The following is a 21035-nucleotide window of genomic DNA, read 5'->3' on the forward strand; positions in this document are numbered from 1 at the left end:
TACAAAGTCACCTACAGTCAGAAACACTGAAAGGGGACAACCAGGACTATAAAGGGGAATAATAGTATGAATATCACTTCAGGCTTCCTAGAGTCACAATTAATCACAAGAGGTGCTTGCACCCTCCAGGATAATACAATACTCATAACTTACACATTGTATTGGCACTCTCACCAAAGTCCATGCAAAAAATCAACACTTGTCTACTTACAGACTCTCATGGGTTTGAATAGTGTTCTATACAAAGGCACTATCACCTTCCTACTTAACTTTTTAGCATCCTCATTATGGCATAATTCTTTGGATGATTTTCACAAATTTCAAAATATCCCCTTATCCATTACAATCTCAAGATTCTTCATCTCTCTTCCACAATTTCACTAATATAATACACCCTGTGGAATCTCAGTGTGAAACTTTTTCACATGAAAATGATGTTCCAGAGAATGGTCTGTAAGTCCACCCAATGTAGGTTTAAGAAGATTATCTAGTGGTTCCCAAACTTGTCAATATTTTTATTGTCAAATATACACAATATGCAAATTTATCCATTTGGATAAAAAGAAGTTGAAATACTTTTTACTCAAGCCACCCCCAATGATATAATCATGTAAAAATGTCTACAGTGGTGTTCTCTTACTGCATTACTGAGGTATTGAATGTGTTGCAATTTATTTCAAATAAAAAATTTTAAAAATCAAAATGTGGTAATTATATAATTTCATGTTACATTTGTATGCATTTAAGATTTTGTGATAGGGATTTTAGATGAAGTTTTCCACTCTAGTACTGTTTAGGTTAGGAAATGCTGCTTTATACCATTACACCCATGAGGAATATTTCAAAATACAAAACTGCCTGAGGCTCCAAGATGGTCTTAATACACAACTGCAGAATCCCCACTTATATACTAGAATTTTCTCTGTATATTTATTTGTTGTTAGTAAGCTGTAGCCTAAATATTACTTTGTCCATTTTATGCAGCTAGTGAAATGTTTTGCTAAAGCAGCAATAAATAGTAATAATAAAATCCATTGAAAAATGATATGACTAACTCATTAGGATCATGGATAGGATGAGAATTAGGATCATGAATATTAGTCTGGCTATTAGGTCTTAAAATGATAGCCTCCTTGATCTTTGGTAAATTAATGTAACCATACTTGAAGTTGGAAATGCTTCATACTCGATGCTAAGAATAGCCTCTCAGACCTGTAACGACTTCTATGCGATATAGATGTTTTTCTCCATCTGATCTTATGTGAGGACGTATCCGTATGCCAATCCCAACTTGCCATACAGATGATCTCAAATGCAATTTTTGTTCTTCAAGGTGGATGTTAACTGATCTCCCAGTCTGTCCAAAGCAAGCTAATTTGCATGCACAAGGAACTTTATATACTCCCAAATGTAGTCGAGCTTTAGGAGAATGTATAAAAGTAGCTAATTGAATGAAAGGTTTGAAAGTGGTATGGAGATCATATTTGCAAAGAACTTTGACTATTTATTCTGATATGCCCTTAACATATGGAATGGGAATGGTTTTGTTATCCCGTGTGTTAGGTGTAGGGGGGGGGTGCATTTATTTTATATGGGCTGTAGCCATTGGCTAAAAATGTGTTTGAAAAGGTCCCTGAGCTCAGTTTCAAGGGCTGTGACATTTGAACAATAGCCCTGGCTCAATGAATAAGAGTTTTGAGGATGTCGTACTGTTGGGAAGGGCAGTGTGATTGTTTATGTAAATACCAACCAGTATGAGTGGGTTTTCTATAGAAGAATAATGAGTCATTAGGAAGTCATGTCACTAGTATATCTATTATTTTAATTTAGGATGTTTGCTGTTAAGATGTACCAAAAATGTATCTAATGTGTCTAGACCATGAGGCCAAACAACAAACATATCAACACAGTGCAGCCAAATTGTTGGTTTTTGTATAGCTGTGTTGACAGCTTGGTTTTCAAAATTCTCCATATAGAAGTTTGCTGGGGGGGGGGGGGATGAAAGTAGGGACCCACAGCAATCCCATCTAGCTGCTTAAAAGTGAGATATCAAAACTGACCATGATGTCAGAGTTAAATTTTCTACAGGTAATTTAAAGTACAAAGAATTTTTAAAAGATGAGAGAGAGAGAGAGTTGTCTGTAAGGGAGGAAAGTGATTTAGATAAATGTTTAGTAAAAGTAAGAAATCATTCACCGCTCATTTCATGCAAACAGGTAAATTACCTCTCATACACAGGCTTATACGTTGGTTATGCATTACTAAATCACTTAAGGAATTGATAAGAATATAAATTAAATTATACTTTAATAAATATTTCCGATATTTCGGCAACGTCACGTTGCCATCTTCAAAAGGAACTTACAAAAAAGGCACTACAAAACAGTAACTGAGAAATGAAGTGATGAAGCTATTGTTCTCCTAAAAGTCCTGATGGTGCCCTCTAGCAGGCTAAGTAGGTGTTCTTGGTCGTTGGTCTGCTGATGTAAGCTTCCCAAATTTGGGGCAGTCGCATACAACCAAATTTGTTGAGGTTTGGAGAGTTTCTTAGGGCTGAAGCTGATTCCATAAATAGTCTTTCGAATTTGTATTTGCTACGGTGCATTACTGTAGCTTTCTTCCACCGTATTTTGTGGCGTGTATCCAGAACATGGTCTGCAAGACCAGAATGGCTGTCCTTGTGAAAACGGATGTAGTCCTTGTGTTCAGAAATCCTGATATTTGCTGTCCTGCCTGTTTGGCCAAAGTAGGACAGTTTACAGCTGCAAGGAGCTGGTATACACCAAGTACGTCTAGGGAAAGTGGTTGGTCTTTAGTAGAGCAGATAAGAGATGCCAATTTTCTGTATGGTCTGTGACAGGAGCTCAGGTCATGTTTTTTTTAAGATTTTGGTAATTTTTTTTCCGAGGTGCCTCGGATTTAGGGAATCGTGATGGATTTAGAGTAATCCTTCTTGTGGTTTGTAGGTTTTAATATTTTTTTGGGGAGGAGGGGTAGCCATTGGCTGAGAAAGTGTTGAGGATGTGATTTAGTTCAGTGTTTAGTGTCATGTCGTTAGAACAGATTAGTTTAGCCCTGTTGTATGGTGTTTTCACCACTCCATATTGTTGTGAGTGGGGTGGTGGGATTGTTGGTGAATGTACCTGCCTGTATGGGTGGGTTTTCTATAAACTGAGAAAATCAAGGTTCCATTAGGCTGGCAGGTGACTAGTGTGTCTAGGAAAAGGAGACTGTTGTTTTCCTCTTTTTCCAGGGTGAACTTGATTCTGGGGTGTTGGTTGTTTAAGTGTGTTAAGAAGGAGAGGAGTGTATCAGAGCCATGTGGCCAAATAGCGAACACATCATTAACGTAGCGGAGCCATATGGTTGGTTTTTGTGGGGCAGAGGCTAGGGCTTTTTCTTCTAAGGTCTCCATAAAGAAATTGGCCAAAGGTGGGGGAGAGTGGTGAATCCATGGCTGTCCCCTCTATTTGTTTGTAGAATTTTTCCTGCCAAACAAAATAGCCCGAGTTCATTGTGAACTGTAATAGGGCTGAGATATCGGGAGAAAATTTAGCTTGGATTAGCTCTAGACTTTTCTTGAGTGGGACATTTGTGAATAAGGAGGAGACGTTAAAGCTGACCATTATGTCAGTATATTGGAGTGTAAGGTTTACTATGCTGGCTTTGAAGTGGGCTGAGTTTTTTTGTGTGTGATGGTGTGTTGCCAGTATAGTGTGGGAGCACTTTGGCCAAATGTTTAGCTAATTTGTATGTGGGGAAATCAATGCCATCCACTATGGGACGTAATGGCGTATTTTTTTTTTATGTATTTTTGGAGGTTTGATAAAAAACTCAGCCCACTTCAAAGCCAGCACAGAAAACCTTACACTCCAACATACTGACATAATGGTAAGCTTTGACATCTCCTCCTTATTCACAAATGTACCACTCAAGGAAATTTTAGAGCTAATCCAAGCTAAATTTTCTCCTGATATCTCAGCCCTATTTCAGTTCACAATGAACTCAGGCTATTTCGGGTGGCAGGAAAAATTCTACAAACAAATAGAGGGGACAGCCATGGGTTCACCACTCTCCCCACCCTTGGCCAATTTCTTTATGGAGACCTTTGAAGAAAAAGCCCTAGCCCCACAAAAACCAACCATATGGCTTCGCTACATTGATGATGTGTTCACTATTTGGCCACATGGCTCTGATACACTCCTCTCCTTCTTAACACTTAAACAACCAACACCCCAGAATCAAGTTCACCCTGGAAAAAGAGGAAAACAACAGCCTCCCTTTCCTAAACACACTAGTCACTTGCCAGCCTGATGGAACCTTGGTTTTTCTCAGTTTATAGAAAACCCACCCATACAGGCAGGTACATTCACCAACAATCCCCCCCCCCCCCTCACAACAATATGGAATGGTTAAAATACTATACAACAGGGCTAAACTAATCTGTTCTAACGACATGGCCCTAAACACTGAACTAAATCATATCCTCAACACTTTCTCAGCCAATGGCTACCCCCCCACCAAAAAAAAAAAATCCAAAAAATATTAAAACCTACAAACCGCACCCCCTCCCCTTCTCCACAAGAAAGATTACTCTAAATCCATCACCATTCCCTACATCCGAAGCACCTCAGAAAAAAATTACCAAAATCTTAAAAAAAAACATGACCTGACCTCCTGTCACATACCATACAGAAAACTGGCATCCCTTATCCGCTCTACTAAAGACTAACCACTTCCCCTAGACTTACCTGGTGTATACCAGGTCCCTTGCAGCTGTAAACTGTCCTACTTTGGCCAAACAAGCAGGACAGCGAATATCAGGATTTCTGAACACAAGGACTACATCCGTTTTCACAAAAACAGCCATTCTGGTCTTGCAGACCATGCTCTGGATACATGCCACAAAATACGGTGGAAGAAAGCTACAGTAATACACCGTAGCAAATACAAATTCGAAAGACTATTTATGGAATCAGCCTCAGCCCTAAGAAACTCTCCAAACCTCAACAAATTTGGTTGTATGCGACTGCCCCAAATTTGGGAAGCTTACATCAGCAGACCAACGACCAAGAACACCTACTTAGCCTGCTAGAGAGCACCATCAGGACTTTTAGGAGAACAATAGCTTCATCACTTCATTCTCAGTTACTGTTTTGTAAGTTCCTTTTGAAGATGGCAATGTGACGTTGCCGAAATATCGGAAATATTTATTAAAGTATAATTTAATTTATATTGTTATCTACATTGTTCAATTCCTTAAGTGATTTAGTAAGGTAAATTAAATGCAAATTCTAATTCATTGTTATTGAACCCATAGCAGCAAACAAGTGAAAAACTGGTGATGAAGGCAGGATTTTTATAGAATGGAAGAAATACTTTGTTTAAAGAAAGTAAAGATAAAACGGTTTATCTTATCTATCAGAAAAATGTTGCTATTATGAAAGCACATAACTGAGCAGCCAGTTTATTAGGAACATCCATCAACATTTTGAACTTCAAAATAGCCTTGATATGTCACGATATTAACTATGAGTTCCTGGTAACCTTTCACAGGTGTTCTACTATGGAGATAGTTCCTGCAGTTCTATCAGATTTTCTTAGCAGCAAGTTCCTGTTATATATACCTTATTCTACCACACCATAAAGATGTTTGAATATAATTGTGATCTGGTAACATTACACACGTGTTCTACTTCAGGTGCAAATTGTAGCTCCATAAGATTTTCTGGAAAATGATCCTAGTTATGAACATTTTATTCTGCCACATCCTAAAGATGCTCAATAGGAATGACATTTGGTGCAGGGAGGAGCCAATTTATTAAAATAAATTACTATAATGGTCACATAACCATTCCTGGATGACAACTCCTATTACGTACACATTATTCTGTAAAGTGTCCATTAATTATACAATAAATGGTCAACATGAATTAGCAATGATGTTCAGATAACAGGGCACATAATTCAGTCTTTGATCCACTGATAAAAGTGACAGGAAAAATCAAATCAAATATGGTAACAATAACATGAAACCAATCATGTTTGGTCATCACATTCTTGTATCCACAAGAAAGATTCCATCCCATCCAAGGTTTGGGGAATCTTAGATGGGACTTTGAGACTTTTCAACATGAGATGAATTACTGATTTCATAAAGAAGTGGCAGAGTTTCTCTTGAAAAACTGACTCTGGCCTGCACACATACTGGCAGTTGTAACAGACTATAGAGATAAGATTAACCACACTAACTTTATCAAAATTATAAGATAAGTTACTTGGATGCAAAAACACAGTGGGTCAATACAAAGGGAGGATTTTGTACAACTCCACACATACAGTAAACATACCTCTGCTAGTGTCTGGTTAGTCAAGCAGCTGGATTATTTCTCTCCAACAGTAGGCCAGGCTGTGAGTTTGAATCTCATAGTAGGCATGGATGTTTTGTGAATATCTTTAAGATGGTAGATGAATTCAGTGACAGTGCACAAGACCATCACTCTGATTATTAGAAGGCTAAACTGCCTTGAAAACATTCCATGTTTGGTCTCTAGCACGGTTTCTGAATCATCTAACTTTTAGCCACTTACAGTACTAATATTAATGTATTATAGGCTAACAGCCTTTTGTGGATCTCTCTCTCTGTGTATCTAGGGTACAGATATTGAAAGTTTATTTTTCACTTGGTTAGAGTATAATAAAATTAGTTTAATCCTTTATCCAAGTGTGAGCAAACAAAGTTTGTGCCTGAAAGTATCTTCAGGACTGGGTTAAGGTGGTACAACACCAGGGCAACTCGTTGCAAAGGTGGAGCAAGCTACCAACACTCCTAACTCAGTATCTCCTATAATGCAAAAGACATCTCCTTGCAGATATGTCTAATGTTATGCATTAAGGGAAGGGACACTACCCAGACTAGTTTTGACCTTTATTGAGGTCTCTTCAGTGGGAGCCAGGCCCAAAGACCTGCTAATGCTTCTGCCTGGTATCTCTACTTGGGCCTGGCTCCCACCGAAGAGACCTCAATAAAGGTCGAAACTAGTCTGGGTAGTGGCCCTTCCCTTAATGCATAACATTAGACATATCTGCAAGGAGATGTGTTTTGCATTATAGGAGATACTGAGTTAGGAGTGTTGGTAGCTTGCTCCACCTTTGCAACGAGTTGTCTGGTGTTGTACCACCTTACCCAGTCCTGAAGATACTTTCAGGCACAAACTTTGTTTGCTCACACTTGGATAAAGGATTAAACTAATTTTATTATAGGGTACAGATAGTCTATGTGCCTTTATGCTCAAAAAATAAAAAGTTAATGATAATTATAATACTGAATATTGTTCATCATTAACCACCTCACTGGCCATTATGGATCAAATACACATCCTCATACACTTAGTATCCATCATATATTTCAATGTAATATCAATGGTATTGCAATTTTATGCACTTTGCATCCATGATAAACTTGACGTTTATAGATGTCTTGGTCGGTAGCGTGGTTAATACCCATATTTTCCTAACATTGCTTTTTTTCATTTTCTTTTATCTGGCTGCTCTAGAAGTAGAGAAAAGGTGACACTGAGTCAAAACTTTTTTTCCCATTAAAAATTAAATTAAATTTTTCCCATTACCATTTTACAAGGTTTTTTTTTCCATGCTGACTTCAAAAATATGTTATGTACATATAATGCAACTACAGAATATTACTGTGTAGTCATTAAAGGGGTATGAAAAAGTTTACAATTATTGTCTTTAGATTGCAAATTGTGAAGTGGAATGACCACCCTGATATGCTCACTACAGTGCCATCAGTAGCATTCACATTTACTGAGTCGATGTCCTCTACTGTTAGAGATCAGCCTAAAATATTCTCTGTCAGATAATACCAAATGATAGTAGGGTAAAGATTTTTAAATTAATTTATACATCTTTATACAATTTGTCTATGGAAAATTTTTTGTAAGTTCTGTTATTAAACTGGATAAATATCATTATGATGATAAGATTCAATATCTGTCAGAAAAATATTCTGCTTTAAGGAGCAGCAATGCTCATTTTGTTAACTGCAGAAGACTAGCAAGGCCATTAAGATAACCATGCTTCAACGGTTCAAGTCACGAACAGCTAGCATGCATGCACATAAACACACACTATGTAAAATATACATTTTTTCTTTCTTTTATCAAAAGATGTACTGTTTGTATCTTTAGGTACTTAATTCTTAATTAGTTAACTCACTTTTGTTAAAATATGTAATGCAATTAATACTAATCCCTTGACTTCTTTATTAAGATGCACAAGCCTATCAGTCAGCACTACACTTCATCTATTATCATTAGTATTGATAGTTTTCATATGTTCTTTTTATAATTATGCCTAATATAACATAATTAAATAGCATACTTATTAAAACAGAATATTCTGATCAATAAATCTTTGTTTAATGTAAGATACCTGCCCATTATAAACCAGGGAAACTAGATTTCATGAAATGAATTTATGCCAGGTAGGATGATTAAACTATTCTTAGTCTGTTATGCCTGTCTATCAGAGGTTCAAAGTTGGTTATTTTGCAAGAGTAAAGAAAACTTGCTATCTCTGTATAAGGCTGGCAACTTACAAGAAAAACAAAAGTGATGTCAACTCAATTAATATTTAATAAATTATATGTAATTACTGATATGTACAATAGACAAAATCTTATAAATAAAACTTTTATTCATATAAAGTTTTAAATTTTTACATTCTTTACACATAGAATTTGGAAATAATGCCTAAATGAAGAATGAAGGTATATAAATTTCTGTAATTTGATAACAGAACTCAGATTTATTACAAAATTGTAACAAATTTCACTTGTACTCATAGCAGCTGATGTATCAATATACTTCCAGTTGCTCATAAATAAGTGTTATATTTTACAATCTGCTCAATGTATGGCAATTCAGCAACATGAATGATGACAACAAGAATAACAAGATGTCACTGATAGTAAAGTTCGAGGTTCATTCCATCATGAATTTCATCTAGATCTGAATTAAGGAAAACTAAATTTTCCTTAATACACAACAAAATAACATAACAATTTTCAATGAAAGAGTGGTAAATTGAAAACAGCATGAAATATCTCCATTTTAAAAACTCTGGCTTTGTTTCTTGTCAAAAATATAAATCATGGACTAATAAAGAATAGTTCTACTATTAAAAAAACAATATATATATATATATAAATTATGCAGCATTACCTTTGCTAAAACAATGTATTTTTATTATAAATAAAGTAAGTAAACATGATAAATCATTAAAAAATTATATACACTATGCAAAGTGTATAAAATGCTTTCAAATGACCTGTACAAAATACAATACTTTAGTAGCATACTGATGACCTACTCTGAGTCAGCTGAGCCAGAAATGCACAAAATCCTCTGATCAAATTTTTATCAACTCATCTGCAACAATCCACAAAATTTGTAGGACAGAAGTGTCCAACTATTCACTCACCTGAGAATGTAAGGATGTTGTGCTACTTATCAATTCCTTCAACTTTTAACTTGGCAAAAACTACCTCTCAACTGCACCAACTTCTCTATATACATTATTCTTTCTTCTTTTCTAATCTTTGCTAAAACAAGAATATTCTTTCCATAAATCTCTAAATTAACATACACTTCCACCCTGCTTCCTAAGTAGTCAACATTTTCAGCCAGTACTATGAACCTCCTAATCCAAGGAAACTTTATAATTTTATCACATGTTATTAAATTATTTATTCTAATGCTAAAACTTGCCACTCTAAGATAACAGCAACTCCTAATCTCCAAACAACAACACTCTGACACTTCTCTTAAGTGTCTTCCACTCATCTCACCTCTTTCTTCTCAATTATTCTAATACTTGCATGGTTAATGTAACTTTCATTCTACATGTTCCCATTCCAACTTAAATGGATGGGGAAAGAGAGACAGAAAGAACCAAGTTAAATCATATCATATCATATATATATATATATATATATATATATATAGTACTGCTTCTAAAGGTAAGTTCTGTCTCTTCAAAGAGTTACATACCAAACCAATGTGTAAGAAGTTCACCTACATACAGGGTGTTCGGGATAAATTTGACATATTTATAATTAATTATATTTTTCCGTAAGTTACATGTATTAACACACACTTCTCTTCATTTAAAAGTTTGGACCCTTCTTCATTCATATACAAGATGTCAGAAAGGATGGATAGCTGGAACCCACCTGAATCATGGAAGAGAATAACTTGTATCATGATGATTCGTGCCCGCCATCAAAATAAGGATATTACGACTGCTGCCCAATGCTCCCTGAATACAGTAAAAACAATCAGGCATGAACTAGAGACTTGCAATGGTGACTACGAGGATGTAGCAAGAAGAAAGATCCCTAGCAGACGATCTGATTGCGTTCGTACAGCAGAATTCCTCGCAAATCTGCAGGAACAGGTGTTGAAGAACCCTGGCATTGGAATTCGGGCTTTGTTCGTGGAGTTGCTAACTGTAGTCAAGCCCTGGATAACAAGGGTAGCCAATGGTAGGCCGTATGTATGGCAGCAGGATTCGGCCCCTTGCCACACCTCTGGGAAAAGTCAAAAATGGTTGTCTGAAAATTTCTACGACTTCACCAGTCCAAATGTTTGCCCTCCAAACTCCCCAGACCTTAACCCCATGGATTATTTTGTATGGGGCGCAGTTGAAAAAGACACCAATCGCACTTCCAGTAATACAAAAGCCCAGTTAATGGATAAAATTAAAACAGTTTTTGCGGCCCTTCCCAGGGAGACTGTAGCATCAGCTTGTTCGAGGTTCCGAAGCAGAATTGAAGCTGTGATCGATGCTAATGGTGGTTATTTTGAGTAAATCTTGTTGATAGTATTGTAATTAACTCTGCCTGTAATGTTTTTTTGTCAATTCATTAAATTTAATAGATACAAAGAAGATTTTCTTTTTCCTTACGAAACTGTCAAATTTATCCCGAACACCCTGTATATTACAGAAATATCAGGCAATGAATTAAGAAGTTAGTCATTCATCCATATTTATAAACATTCAATTCAGAGATTCACAGTGATGAAAAAAAAAGTACATAATATCAACCAGAAATACCCATATATGGAGGCACTGTATATTCAGAGGTCACATTACAGAGGAATGGAGTATAGTTCTTATATTACCCATCTATAAAAAGGAAAATAAAAAATTTGAGAATTAGGGAAATTTCCCTACTGGTATGCTTGCATTTTTATGCAAGCATACCTGAGAAAAAACTGCCCTTCCATAAAAGAATTATGAAAGAGAAATGGGAGCCAAGCTATGTTCAGATGAAGCTGGTTGCAAGAATCAGATTTTCACTTTAAGTTGACATATAGTTGACAGGTTATTATAATATAATAAGGATTTGTATTTAATTTTGTAGATCTGGAAAAGGCATATGACAAGGTGCATGAAAAAAGATGTTCAAAATGCTACAATTATATAGTGAAAACAGAACATTATACTGAGCAATACATTTATAATGTTAGTTATAGATGTAAAATCAGGTGTAAGAAAAGTGTGCACACTATCTCCACTGTTATCACATTATGAAGAAAAGTAGCATTAAACCTCATCAAAACTGATGATGTTAATTTCAGCTCTTTTCTTCCTGCAAATGTTATTTTCCTAAATAAATTATAGAAGTCTGCAGGATCTCTTAACTAAACTGAATAACTGCTAAAAAATTTGCATGAAAATCAGCAATAAAAAGACAAAAAAATAGGCCAAAAATATCATGGAGTTGTATTCTCAATAGAGAACCAGCAGAACAAGTTGTTTCAGCTATCATCATCAAATTCCTGCCATGTACCCTCAAGGGGTGTTTCAGCTATTTAAGCACAATTTTTATTAAATGATAAACTAAAATAGAAATAAGCACAATAAGTAAGGCCATATGATCAATATCAGCCTGGTGCTGTTGGGCTGCCAAGATCAACCTAGTTGGCTGAGTGGTTAGCATACTTGCTTTCCAACCAACAGGCTGCGGGTTTGAATCCCACTGTGGACATGGAGGTTTCAGATTGCCTGTAGGTGGGAGATGAATTTTATCACCTGGTGTGAGACCACTTCCCTGCTTATTGGAAGCCTGAAGTGGCTTGAAAAGTTTCATGTTTGGCCTCTAAGGCAGGGTTTCTGGATTATGTCAAAAAAGAAATTAAAAATAGAAAAACAAACAAACAAATCCTTAGCCCACTCATGGCATAAAATGTATTACAGGTTTGCAAATAACTTTTTGTGGGTGGGAACAACATAAAAAAAATATGGAATAAGAAGGAAATCACATGGAGAAAAGATGCAAGAAATAGGAAAAGTCTCACTGACTATGTTATTGTAGACAGTGATGTTTTACCACAGAACACAACAGAAGTGAATTGTAGACTCAAATACACAAACATTATTCTAGAATAAAGGAAAGAGATTAAAAACAAGAACCAAATCTTGGAGATTCAATGGCAAACCCTGAAGAAAACCTATTGACTGATAGGTTTTCTTCAGGGAAGCATGTGGCAAGTTTTCCGGCCTGCATTGACAGAAAAATCAGAACTCCATGGTGGACTCAGGAAGTTAAAGCAAATCGAAAATTCCTGGCAAGTAAGCGTATGATCTTAGATCATACAGAGAAAAATGTAAAGAAAGCAAGGCATTGAAACTGCAAGTGATCATCAATTGAGCAGGATAAAACTGAATTTTATATTAAAAAGAAGAGTATGTAAGAAACCTTTCTTTTAGTGTTGCACAGTGATCAGCATTGATTTTAGAAATTATGGACTTTACAACCATGTTATAAATAACTATTTTAATTTCCCGACCTTTCAACCTTCATATTAAGGTCATCATCTGGAGTATATACAAATATACAAGGACAAGCTGAGTTACATTTCACATTATGCTAAAAAAACAATGATTTGATCACCGGTTATTCTACTGGCATGACCTCTAGTGAAAAAAAATAAAATAAAATACAGATAAAATAAAATCAATTATTTAGAAACTAGATCGAAGCTAAATTCATCGAAGATAACAATGATGTCCTATTTTTAACATGACAATTGTTATATTAGATTTAAGATTCTGGATTATCTACAGTCCTGTTTATAGTTAACTCTTAGGGAGAAAGGTTCCGTGGGTAGGATATGTGCCTCCCATATGCTTGGGCACTATGAAAGGTCTACTTCCATCATTAATTTGATCATCTGATCAGGTCTTCTGAATTATGCAGCACTGCAAAACTTTTCTACCTCCATAATTGAGCATTTCTGGTCAAATATGATCTGCTCTAGTTGCTTTTCCACATTTCAGGTTTTTGATAGCTTTTCATACTTCAAGTATTGAAATGTATTCCTCATTGCATTCCTGTTGAGTGTTTTCTATCATAAAACAAAATAAAACTCAATATTACAATTACAGAGGAATTTCCCTATTGAGTATTCCTGGTTAAGATTTATGTGACTTAAGTATACTTGAGAAATGGCTAAGAAAAATTGTGGAAAGGAAGACTGGAGAAGAAAAAGCTATATTCAAGCCAAACAGAGGTTATCAGGATCAAATTCACTTTAAGAGAAATAGTGGAGAGGTCATGAAAATATAACAAGGATTTGTATTTAGGTTTTGTAGAGATCTGGAAAAGGCATATGTAACATGGTGCCAAGAGAAAAAATGTTCAAAATGCTACAGTTATATGGTATAAATGAGGCATTTTATTTAGACAACATTTAGTGCATTAAATTAAATGTGGTAACAGACAACAGAATTAGCAAAGAAAATATTAAAATTAAAAATTTTAATATATGGATCTGAGAGCTGGGTTAGAAATAATAAAATAAAACAAAGACTGGAGACCAGAGTTATGAATGTTCTGAGAAAAATTAGGGAAGTGAGCAGATGGCATCAATGGCAATATCACATTAAAAATGAGAATATTAGGAAATAACTTGACATTGTTAGCATTCAGGTGGAATGGTCACTTAAACAGAATGGGAGAGAAAAAGTTAGCAAAGCAAATGTTCTTTGCCAGGATAGTAGGAAAAAGACACATAAGAAGACCAAGATTTAGGCACATTGATATAAAAAGGGTCTTAGAAGAGAGAAATATAGGATCTGATAATATTGGAGTCTTGACAGATAACTGATTAATTTGGAGGAAAACTGTTGACAGATAGTTAGTAATGATGTAAATTTTTCATGTAGTTATAATATCCTGTACACATCCTTAAGATAAATGTCAGAATTTGATGATGAAAAAATTAGTCAAAATAGTAGCTCTATACAAGACAATGTTCAAACCAACTTTTACTTATGGATTTCAGAGCTGGGTTAGAAATAAAACTGCTGATCAAAGACTTGGGACCATAGATATAAGAGTTCTGAGAAAGATTAAGGCAGTGAGCAGATGGTAGAATCTTATTAAAAATGAGGATGAGGAAATTTGATGTTATTAGCATTCAGGAACATCTGAGCAGAGTTAATCCAAGTGATAATCCAAGCTTTAACAGAATGAGAAAGGAAATAGCATAACACATATCTGATGCCAGGAAAAAGACCCAGAAGAAGGAGACCAAGTTCAAGCAGATTGACACAGAAGTACCTTGAAAGATCAAAATAAAAGATCTGACAATATTTAAGTCCTGACACAATAGCAGACTAATCTAGAAGAAAACTGATAAAAAGTTGGTGATAACCTAAATTTATCATGTATTACTAGTATAGCATCCTGTATACTGCATGGGTATACATAATCAAGAATTTCATGATATTTTCATTTGGTATATTTTCATTAGTATGTGATGAAAATCATTTAGCAACTATTTACCTAAAGAAAACACTTGAAATCTGAAGCCATATTATTATTATTATTATTATACCTTTATCCAGATGGAGCATTTAAAACTATTTACTTGGAAGTGACATTAAGTTAAATGAAAATGTTTTAATTTTATAAGAATGGTAATTTTACCATTCTTATAAAATGAAATTTTATAAGAATAGTAAAATTTATTAAAGTTAAGTAGGGGAAAAAAGCATGATGGTTTATTAGACTGTCTGAATTTATTATCCACAAAGGGCATTTTTAAGGTAGAACAATACCTCAAATAGTGAAGTTAGTGTGTGCTAAATATATTAAATACTAACTAAAAACCACACTAAGCAGAGCATTAACATAACAGGTTTCACTGTAACACATTCTAAGCATTTACTAACCCTTTTACGTTTCTTAGGTGTCTTTCACTTCCTTTAGATTTCCTTTCCTTTTCTTACTCATAATTGTATAAGAGATAAGAACCACAGTTTGTAAGGTGGCCACATCTCTGATGCTGCAATATTGCATTGTGGCTAAATATATCAATGAAATAAACGTGAGCAAGCACATCAGAAAACTTTTTGGAACACTCAGAAACAATTTTGTAAATGCATGCTGCTCCAATGCAATGGATAACTATTAATGTAAAATGTAATCAATATAATTGCCTTTCTGACAAATTTACAATACATGTAGTGTAATGCATTTTACAATAATTACAAACCACATTATTGTGATACCAACACTATTTGAAACTGCACTATGTGACATATTGCTGTACACTGAAACATAAACCTTCCTTTAAAGAAAAACAAAATTTTAGGTTATGTACAGAGTGATCAAAATTAAAGTATCCCTGTTTAAGGCCATGTGGAGCACCACTCAGTGATCCAAATGCTGCAAAACTTTGCAGGAATATATCGTACGTAATGCAGAAGTGATATTTGAGGGGGGAAAAGTAGTTCCAAAATTCACCACCATGGTCGCTGTATGATGCACCAAATGTAGATGTAGTAATTTTTCTGTGTGTGTGTGTAAGGAGAAAAGTCACACAAGCCAACAGTAGAACACAGCCTGTCGGGACTGATGTTGCATACATGCCTTTCAGTATTGGCAAGTTATCAGAATGATCCCAAATAAACCCTGTCTCTGAGAAATCCCCAGAGTCAAAAGTCACAGGGGATCAGATCAGGTGAACAAGTCTGCCATGTAGTGGAAAATGCACGGCTGATCACTCTGGCTTCTGTGAAATGTTCTCAAAGAACCTTCTGTACAGATGGACCAATGTGTGTGGAGGGATCCCCATCCTGCATAAAATTGAATACATGCACAAGTGCTGCTGTAGTTGTGGATCTTGGCAGTAACCAAGTAGGTCACAATACCCAACTGCTAAATGTCCTCAAAGAAGAACAGTCCATGATACATGAAGCTGTAAATGAAATTAAAGCAGATTAGGGAGACGAGAGGAATTACAAAAAAGACAAGAGGTGTTTAAATGAACATAGGGAAGAAAAGAAAATTAAGCAAAATAAGAAACAACAAAGCACGGAAACAGGCAAGCCAGGAAGTAATGGAAATCATGTAAGTGATGTTGTTTGTAAAAAGAAGGATGTTATTTGGTATGGTGACTCTATAATAAAACACGCTATTGAAGAGCGAGTTATAACTTCGAGTTTTCCCAGAGCAAAAATTAAGAATATAAAGGAAGCAATTCAATAACAGAAAAGAAAAGTAAACAAGATCATAATTGTAGTAGGCACAAACGACTTAACTAGCAATAAGTTCAATATGAGAGAGGACGTGAAAGAGCTGTTGGAAGTGGCAAGAGTAAAGAGTGAGAAAATGAAAATCGTAAGTATATTAGCTCGATATCATAAAACTAATTAAGAAGGGCTATGATAGCAAACGATTTGATGTGTAGTCTGTGTAAAAGGAATGGGTGCAAGTTTTTGGAGATGTGTGTAGTGAGTTTGAGGGAAGACTGAATTTGTATAAGAGGGATGGCCTACAACTGAATGCATTTGGTATCAGGAGTCTTGAAAAACTAATAACTGGTATGAGTTATTAGTTTTTTTGAGTTATGAGTTATTTGTCAGGGAAAACTAAATTATAAAGAGAGGAATGGTGAGAATGGAGTGTAAGAGCAACAATGTTATATAACTGTGTTAAAGATGGGAATGGGCTTTATCATGGAAATGTTGATGAGGAGAGAACGAATTCCACTTAGTGTTCATCCAGTTCGGACCCATCAAATTTGTGCAAAGATGTCTACATATATAAGGCACTAGAGAAGAATAGAGATCTGCAAGTTGTCCAACTGTGTCATGCAGACTGCAGACAAGAGTATACAAAAGACCATGCAGGTAGATTATTATGTCTATACACAAATGCTAGGAGTATCAGAAATAAAGGGGTAGAGTTTGTTGCCTTGGTCAATATGCTGGGACCTCAGATTGTAGGCATTAGTGAAACCTGGCTATCAGAATCAGACATACTAAATGGTATCGAGTGTAAGGGGTACAGTATTTTTAGGAAGGATAGAGAGGAGGGGTGTGCTGCTAATGATATCAGATGGCTTGAATCCAGTTAGAGTTGAGACCAGTGGTGGCTCGTCCATAAGGGCTGCACTGAATGCAGCTCCAGAGTATACTAGCGAATAGTACTGGCTAGTATACTCAATGCTGGAGCTGCATTGAATGCAACCCTTATGGATGAGCCACCACTGGTTCAGCCCTGTGATTGTAGTAATACTACTAACAGTATTTCATGTGGCAGTGAGTTTGAAGCCATCTAGTGTGAAGTGGAATCTAACAAGATCAATTACATAGTGGGTGTTGTTAAAGACCTGGTGGATTGGTTGCTAGTGATGATGAAATGCATCACCAAACAGAAAAGACGTGTGAAAAAAGTAATCATAACGGGAGACTAACTTTCCAAATATTGATTGGGTAACGATAGAATCTCATGAGAAGAATGAAAATGAATTTATTGAGCTGTTGCAGGACAACTTCCTCAAGCAGCATGTGACAGAAGGAACTCGAGGTCAAAGAGTGTTAGATTTGATTACAGTGTCAGAGGACGCTTCAGTTAGGGACGTAACTATTCTGCTTCCGGTTGGTGACAGTGATCACGTGGTACTCACTTTGGAAGTGACTAAGTTTATGAATGTTCCATTAAGAAAAGGTTATATGCTGAAATAAAAAGCACGAAATTATGACCAACTGAGGAGCATACTGAGTTCAGTGGAATGGGACCGGTTGTTGGATGGGAAAATATCGACAGTGCATGGGAAGCATTTAAGCAATAATTAAATGATGCAATATCAGGATGTCACAAGAGTTCAAAGAATAAATAGGGTGGCAGTCAAATGGAAGTGTAATCTTATTAAGCAAGAGATTCATAAAAAAAGGATGATGTGGAAGGACTACTGTGTGCATATGGATGATGCCTGTTATGAAAATTATAAGCAGCAGGCTAGAATAGTCACAACTGTTGTACGGAAAGCAGTCTGAGTATGAAAAGAAACTAGCTCTACGTGCTAAAGACAACCTACAAGAAATTTATCCATATGCTGCCAGTAAAAGAAAGAATGAATATTTAGAATAGTTATGAAAGAATAACTATTCTAAATGCAGATAGCGTGAGAGTTACAGATGCAGAAGAGGTTGTTCAACTAATGAATGCTTATTTTGTTAAAAGTTATCAACCTGGTGTACGCAACATCGAGCTCACTGCTGTCTCTTCATTGGATGAAGAAACTCAGGTGTATGAGGATGAGGTATTAGAGCTGTTGCACAAACTGAATAAGAATTCAACAATAGGGACTGATGGGATATCCGCATTTGTGTTAAAAGAGTGTTCAGCTGAACTGGCTACTCCTTCGATCAAGCTCAGAATAGGGAAGTTCCTGCAGAAATGAATAAAATGTATGGTAATTCCATTGCACAAGGGTGGTGCAAAGAGTGATGTGTCCAATTATCAATCAATTAGTATCTCAGGAGTGGTGGTGGAGATTTTGGAAAAATTGGTTAGGGCTCACATTCAGAAATGGGTTGACAGTGAATCTCTACTTTGCAATGAGCAACATGAGTTTACTAAGGGAAGGTCATGTTTTAGCAACTTGCTCATACAATAATAATGTTACCATTGAACTAGAAAAGGAGAATGGATATATCATGATACTTTTGGATTTTGCTAAGGTTTTTGACGGAATACAGCATGGTACACTGTTGTATAAATTAGACAATATGGGTTTGGATTACTGAATATTAGCATGGATAAGAGGATAGCTGAATGACAGATATCACAAAGTGGTATACTGGGGATGTGAGTCTGCAAGATTTAAGGTAACCAGTGGTGTACAGGGATCAGTGCTTGTTCACTGTTATTCAATCTGTACATTAATGATATTATGGGAAGGATTTGACAAGCAACATACAGTTATTTACTGATGATGCAAAGATAGGTAGATAATCAGGAATGCTGCTGATATGCAATTCTTGCAGAATGATTTGAATAGGATGGAATTATGGGCATGGGAAAATGGATGTCAATAAATGTAAGGTCATTCACTTTGGCATGATTAGATATCAATGTTGTATTATATTGGTGAGATTATGCTAGAAGAAACTGATGAGGCTCGGGTTCTTGGAGTGTTAGTACACAGGAAGTTGAAGTTCAGGAGCCATGTAGCAAAGATCACAAATTCAACTCAAAAGATAACACTGGCCAACAAAAAAAAAATTTTTTTTCCTGTTGATTATGATCTGACACTTGTTTTTTACTCATTTCAGTGCGCTGATTTCAAATATCAAATCGATTTTTCTCTATCACGTCAGGTTTTTTCCTCTATCGCATTTTCTTTTTGCTAATTTGTAAGTTTTTGATAGTTTTAAGGAGGCAGTACTATTTAGAGGATCAAAAAAATCGATTTTTTAATATTATTTTCTGAAAGTATGTACTTTTAAAAATCTGTTCCTAACTTGTTATCAAGAAATTCGAAAAATTCCTGAAGATATAGCCTATTATTCAAAGTGGTGCACAGATCAGAATCGGAGCGCTCACCGCTATCGCTTGTTAGTAAATGAATAAATGCGTAAGAACCTGCAACGGCACATACTGGCGCTTTGATTGCGAGAGAGGCCGACCTAATACATTTAGGTGATGAAAAGTAGGCGATGACAACTGCCTAAAACAAATGAATGTTATATGCGTCATAGCAGACAAAGAACGATTGAAATCAGTCAATCGTTAATCGATCATGAAAGTATGATGAGCGCTTATAACGTTTCAATAAAGTCTCTGGGTTTTTTTTGTCTTGTTAATTGCATGTTAGTCGGCAGTGAAGAAAATACATCATGCCTACTACTCGAAATTGTGTCAATAGTGTAGATTCCTTCTGCTACATTTGTGGCAGCTTTACTGTTCCCAGTCAAAGGACAAATATCACTGATTTCGTTAAGAAAGTGTACTTTGCATACTTTGACGTAAAAATTGCAGATCAGGACAAGTCATGGGCTCCAAATAAAGTGTGTAAGTCATGTAGAAAATTTACGACAGTAGAGCAAGGGAAAATGCCAAAAATTAGCTTTTGGCATTCCAATGATTAGGCGTGAACCGAAAAATCACATACATGATTGCTATTTTTGTTTAGTTCAGACTTCTGGTTATAATAAGAAGCATAAGAAAAAAATTGTATATCCAAATCTCGACTCAGCAATTTGGCCAATTGCTCATTCCAATGAAATAGCTGTGCCAAATTTTAAAGGATCTCCTTTACTTGAGAACGAGCATGATCGGGATATGCCAGATGTTGATTTAGACAATGAAAATTTAATTTCTAGTTCTGGACCGCAATGTTTTACTCAAGTGGAATTGAATGACTTAGTAAGAGATTTGGGCCTATCAAAGGAATCATCGGAATTGTTAGCTTCAAGATTAAATGAAAAAAACTTACTGGAGCAAGATACGAAGATAACTTTTTTTATCATAGCAGGGAAAGTAATCTTGTACAATATTTTAAACACGAGTGTGGGTGTTTTACTGTAACAATGTGTCAGGTTTACTAATTGAAATGAGTGTTGTACAATATCCAAATGAGTGGCGTTTATTTATCGACAGTTCAAGCAGAAGTCTCAAGTGTGTCTTACTACACAATGGGAATGTACATGGC

General features: G+C 35.7%; 1 protein-coding gene and 1 long non-coding RNA gene across 2 annotated transcripts in view; one reads left to right on the forward strand and one right to left on the reverse strand.

The window, feature by feature from the left end:
• Positions 1-7861, forward strand: part of LOC150108047 (uncharacterized) — a 34021-nt gene extending 26160 nt beyond the window's left edge. The window contains exon 3 of the long non-coding RNA XR_016548117.1: positions 7754-7861. This is a non-coding gene — a long non-coding RNA (uncharacterized LOC150108047). The remainder of the gene's footprint in view (positions 1-7753) is intronic.
• Positions 7862-8695: 834 nt separating this feature from the next.
• ubl (Ubiquitin-like protein 5) overlaps positions 8696-21035 on the reverse strand; it is a 45183-nt gene continuing 32843 nt past the window's right edge. The window contains exon 5 of the mRNA XM_090415542.1: positions 8696-9023. Within this exon, the coding sequence (XP_090271668.1) occupies positions 8980-9023 (44 nt within the window). The 3' untranslated portion in view covers positions 8696-8979. The remainder of the gene's footprint in view (positions 9024-21035) is intronic.

Source organism: Typopeltis vanoorti, chromosome 3, assembly GCF_054136105.1.
Source record: "Typopeltis vanoorti isolate ZY-2024b chromosome 3, IOZ_Tvanoo_1.0, whole genome shotgun sequence".
Taxonomy (NCBI): Eukaryota; Metazoa; Arthropoda; class Arachnida; order Uropygi; family Thelyphonidae; genus Typopeltis; species Typopeltis vanoorti.